The 4,201-nt window shown below is 40.7% G+C and overlaps 1 protein-coding gene across 1 annotated transcript; it reads left to right on the top strand.

Moving 5' to 3' along the window:
* Positions 1–507: 507 nt before the first annotated feature.
* Positions 508–3,891, top strand: LOC125175256 (ferritin heavy chain B-like). The gene is made up of 4 exons (XM_047875651.1): positions 508–609; positions 1,294–1,437; positions 2,509–2,634; positions 3,739–3,891. Exons 1-4 carry the CDS (start codon positions 508–510, stop codon positions 3,889–3,891), a joined length of 525 nt encoding a protein of 174 aa, XP_047731607.1.
* Positions 3,892–4,201: the final 310 nt, after the last annotated feature.

Raw genomic sequence — 4,201 nt, 5'->3', positions numbered from 1 at the left:
TTAGAACTCCCATCATATCCTGCCATTAGATCAGTTGTGTGTGTTGAGACCTTACAGGGTGGGGGATATGTCATCTATTAGGCAAGGAATGTATTTTAGTCAGTCTTCCTAGATTCCCCACAGGACCTAGCATGATGTGCCATAAATAGTTTTTGAAGAAAGAAGAAAATGAAATGTAATGCAGCTACTCTGTTAATGTTTCCCTGTTCAGGAAATGTATTAACTTTCTCACATTCAGAGTGAATGTGAGGGAGAAAGCTGAACGCTGCTGGGTTAGGAGGATTAGGGTTCCTGTCCCCCACCCCCATTTTTCTTAGGTCAGACTGGTGTTTTCATGCAGAAACAACATCCTCATTGGTAGATTAGGAGCTGTTAATCTCAGCTGGATGGAATTTCATCTAGTTTTCAGCTGGATGGAAGTGGGCTGGCTATATGCCTGTTGGTATTTAAGAAGTCTCCTACCTTAATGGGTAGCCCTTTTTATGCCTGGTTTTCTCTAAAGCTGAGATGGGATCCCAGGCTCAAAAACTCCTCTCTGAGGCCTGTAGGGTTGCTGTTAATTATCTAGCATCTTATGAGCTGAATGTCAGTGATGCTTATTTAACTATGGTTAGTATGAGTTTTTGAGGCTCTGGGAGGGAGGTTTTAGCTCTGGTTGGGGTGATGACATATCCTCTATATCTTTAGTAATGGTAGCTATTGCATGTTTGTGGGTTGATACTAGATGAGACAGTAACTTAGAGGCTAGGGTTTTGCCGCACTGAGGCCCAATGATTCAGAGCTGCGATTACAAACTATGGGAGGTGATAGGGACAATCACAGTGCTTTCTTGTGGCTTCCCAATGCTATATGAGCATCAACTATTTGGGAAAACGAAATAAGCAATTTTTCACCCATATAGTCTTAGAGAGTTAATGTAGATATATTAGGATTGATGAACTAGATTGACATTTAAAATGTCAATTTATGCTGGACTTCTGCCAGCATTTCTACATGTTTAACTGGAAATAAATGCCAGCATGTCAGGTTCACAAATCTGACCCCTAAAAAGGCCATAATGGCCAAAGATTAGGCACCAGCACATTAGAATCTGGGTGGCTTCTCCTTGAGGTAGCCTGGGTTGAGAAAGACAGCCTGGGCCTTCTGAAAATCAAAGGACAAACTACGGAAAGAACAAAGAAGGCCTCCTTTGAACCACACAGAAATAATGAAGTGAGCTTGTGTAGGATTTTTCAGTCTTGAAATTCAGTTTCTCTCACCACCATTCTGCCCCCATTCTCACCCCTGTTCCAGTCCTATTACTACGATGAAGAGACGGAAGCACCTCTTTATCTCCCCTTCTTTGAAGACCAAATTGAGGTGAAGAAAGAACATGCAAAGCAGTTCATAACCTATCTAAGAGAGCATCGGAGTAAAATCTGCCTTCCGGTGATTAAGGTGACTGTGTGACTTTGTTACTTTGTTAGGATCAACTCCGTGGGTCCAGAGAGCTAAATGATTAGTTGCTACCTAACTTGTAAGGTTACTCATGTTCTTAGATGGGATCATAGCAACGGACTTTGAGGGCAAGCATGTGTCTTATTTGCAATCTCTTCATATTTTGTGAGCAAATCTTAGCCACGAAAAGCTTGTTTGGTTTTTCTTTCTTTCTTTTTTTCTTTCGGTTTTTATTTATTTAAGTAATCTCTACAGCCAACGTGGGGCTCAAACTCATGACCCTGAGAACAAGAGTCTCATGTTCTTCCCACTGAGCCAGGCAGGGGCCCCTTGTTTGTTTGTTTTAATGGACCAACAGCATCAGCAGCACATAGGAACTTAATAAAACTGAAAATTTATGGACCCAAACGGGACAAACTGATTCAGATTCTCTAGGGGTGGGGCCCAAGGAATGGTAGCTTAACAAGCTTTCCAGGTGATTCTAATGCTCTGCATAGTTTGAGAAGCACTCCTCTAATGACTTCTTCCTAAATGTGTTAGCATCTTATGTTAGATCTTTAGTCTAATTCAGATGCACGCTCAGGTATCTAATATGGCTATATTCAATGTAGTAAAACAAATTCTTTTTCACTGGGACATACACTCCAAAAGGACCATCTAAACCTTAACTGGGGGTATTATATGTAGAAACAGTCCTACTAATCTGACAGGTTCTTTTAACTCCAGCTTTATAAAGAGAACTAAATGTCTAGTAGTAATAGAACTGAACCGCCATCATGGAATCCCAAAGCCCATGTAACTGTACTGGTAGTAGTCAAGCTTTGTAATAAATTAGAATTACATGGGGGGCTTTTAAAAATCTCGATACCCAGTTATACCCCATACCAATTAAGCCAGGATTTCTGCATTTGAGAGCCAGACATGAGTATTTAAGATGCTCTGCTGATTCCATTGTGCCACAAAGTTTGGAAACTACTAGCCTATGTAAACCTAGTCATAATGGAACCCAGGGTGTAGAGTGTAATAAAGTTTCTGAGGTAGAAAAGTGACTTCCTTGTTCCTCTTCAACAGAGGCCTGACATTGATAACTGGGGAACTGGCATTCAAGCTATAGAGTCTGCTCTGCAGTTGGAAAACACATTAAACAAGCTCCTACAAGACCTGATGAACTTGGCTTCTCAAAATAGTGAAACTGATGTAAGTAGTTAACTCTGAAAGCAAGGTTATCTTTCACTTCTGTGAAGACTTCTAAGAAATGGGTCCAAAAAAATAGATCGTCCCATATGTGCTTGTTTTCCTCAAGCACATACATGAACTCATTTCTGGGAGTAGGTTGGTGTGGGAAGAGTAGGTGTACCAGCAAGGAGGAGTGCAACTCAACACAAGATGGAGAAGACTTTCTGGGAATGATACACTCTAGATAATGTTGCTGGCTTGTAAATGTCTTAGACCAAATGTGCTTACGTTTTAATGGATAACAGAATCACCTGGAGGATTTACTAAAACAAACTGCTGGGCCCTATTCCTACCCCCCCCCCCCCCCCCCCCGCCAGAGTTTTTAATTCAATTTGTTTTATGTAGTATCCAAGAATTTGCATTTCTAACAAGTTTCCAGGTGATGTTGCTGGTCAGGGGCTACACTTTGAGAACCACTATCCTTGAGTGTCCCTGAAAAACTGAGTATTAATGATGACCCCTTATCCTATAGACTTTTCTGAAGTCTTCTTGGTTGATGGTGAACACTCTACCTTGTAGTGGTAACTTTGTTGCCAACTCCCTAGCTTCTCAGAGTCAGTGGGGAAAAAAAAGTCCTAATACAAAAGTTATCAACCTTAGAAGATACTGGACTCACTGACAAGTTCTGAAAAGCTACAAATGACTGGGTGTTATGCTAGACCACTTAAATCTAAAACTTTAGGAATGGGGCCTGGGTGCCTACTCAAAACCTCCATGTGATTCAGATAAACAGGGTAGAAAACCATTGCAGTAGGAGCTCATTACTTAAATTAATCTGTACTTCTGAGGAGATGCTCTAACAGTCATATTCATTAAAAGTGGATATTTGTACTCACCTAGCGGTCTTGAATGTCTTCAACCAGTGCTCTTTAGATTTCAATATGCATATGAATAGCCTAGTTCCTTCTTAAAATCTGATTTCTGGGTGAGGCTTGAGATTCTGCATTTCTGGCAAACTCCCAGGACTGTTGGTCCACGCACTATAAGTTGGGTAGCAAGATCTTAGATCATCTCCCATTGCAGACAAAGGTCTTCAATTAGTCCTTCCTGGTTTTATTTTTGTAGCTCCTAAACTTCCTGAAAAAGTTCCTGGCTAAACAGAAAAGGAACATAAACTATCTGGAATACCAACGTAGCTATCAGAAGGAATTAGACAGGCTGACTGAGAAGGAGGTCACACCTGAAAAACCTGGTGAAGCATCAGGTAAAGAGGCTTAACATCTGAAGGCGACAGTGAATGTTCCACTGTAATAGGTTTCAAAGGCAGCTACTTAAGAATCTTGATCTCTATTTGACAGAAGACTGCTTTCCTTTTATCTAGTATCCCATCTTCATTGTTACACATGGAAATAAATTGGTTTTGCATTATAATTATGTGTTAAATTGCTATTGGAGTACAAGAAGGGTTATTTCCATCAATGTGAGTTTGGCGAAAGCTTCCTGGAACAGTGGGTACGTTCCCACTGAAAAAAAGCCTTCCCTCATAGTTCAAACAACACCCAGATGCACAGTCAGGATTTGATAAATT

The sequence above is a fragment of the Prionailurus viverrinus genome, chromosome C2 (genome assembly GCF_022837055.1).
Source record: "Prionailurus viverrinus isolate Anna chromosome C2, UM_Priviv_1.0, whole genome shotgun sequence".
Taxonomy (NCBI): domain Eukaryota; kingdom Metazoa; phylum Chordata; class Mammalia; order Carnivora; family Felidae; genus Prionailurus; species Prionailurus viverrinus.
Note: the sequence above shows the minus strand (reverse complement) of the source record. Positions and strands in the feature narration are given on the sequence as shown.

Coding starts and splice junctions, on each gene's coding strand:
- LOC125175256 (XM_047875651.1), top strand. CDS start 508: ATGGGATCCCAGGCTCAAAAACTCCTCTCTGAGGCCTGTAGGGTTGCT. Junction 1,438..2,508: donor TCTGCCTTCCGGTGATTAAG/GTGACTGTGTGA, acceptor CCTCTTCAACAG/AGGCCTGACATTGATAACTG. Junction 2,635..3,738: donor CTCAAAATAGTGAAACTGAT/GTAAGTAGTTAA, acceptor TTATTTTTGTAG/CTCCTAAACTTCCTGAAAAA.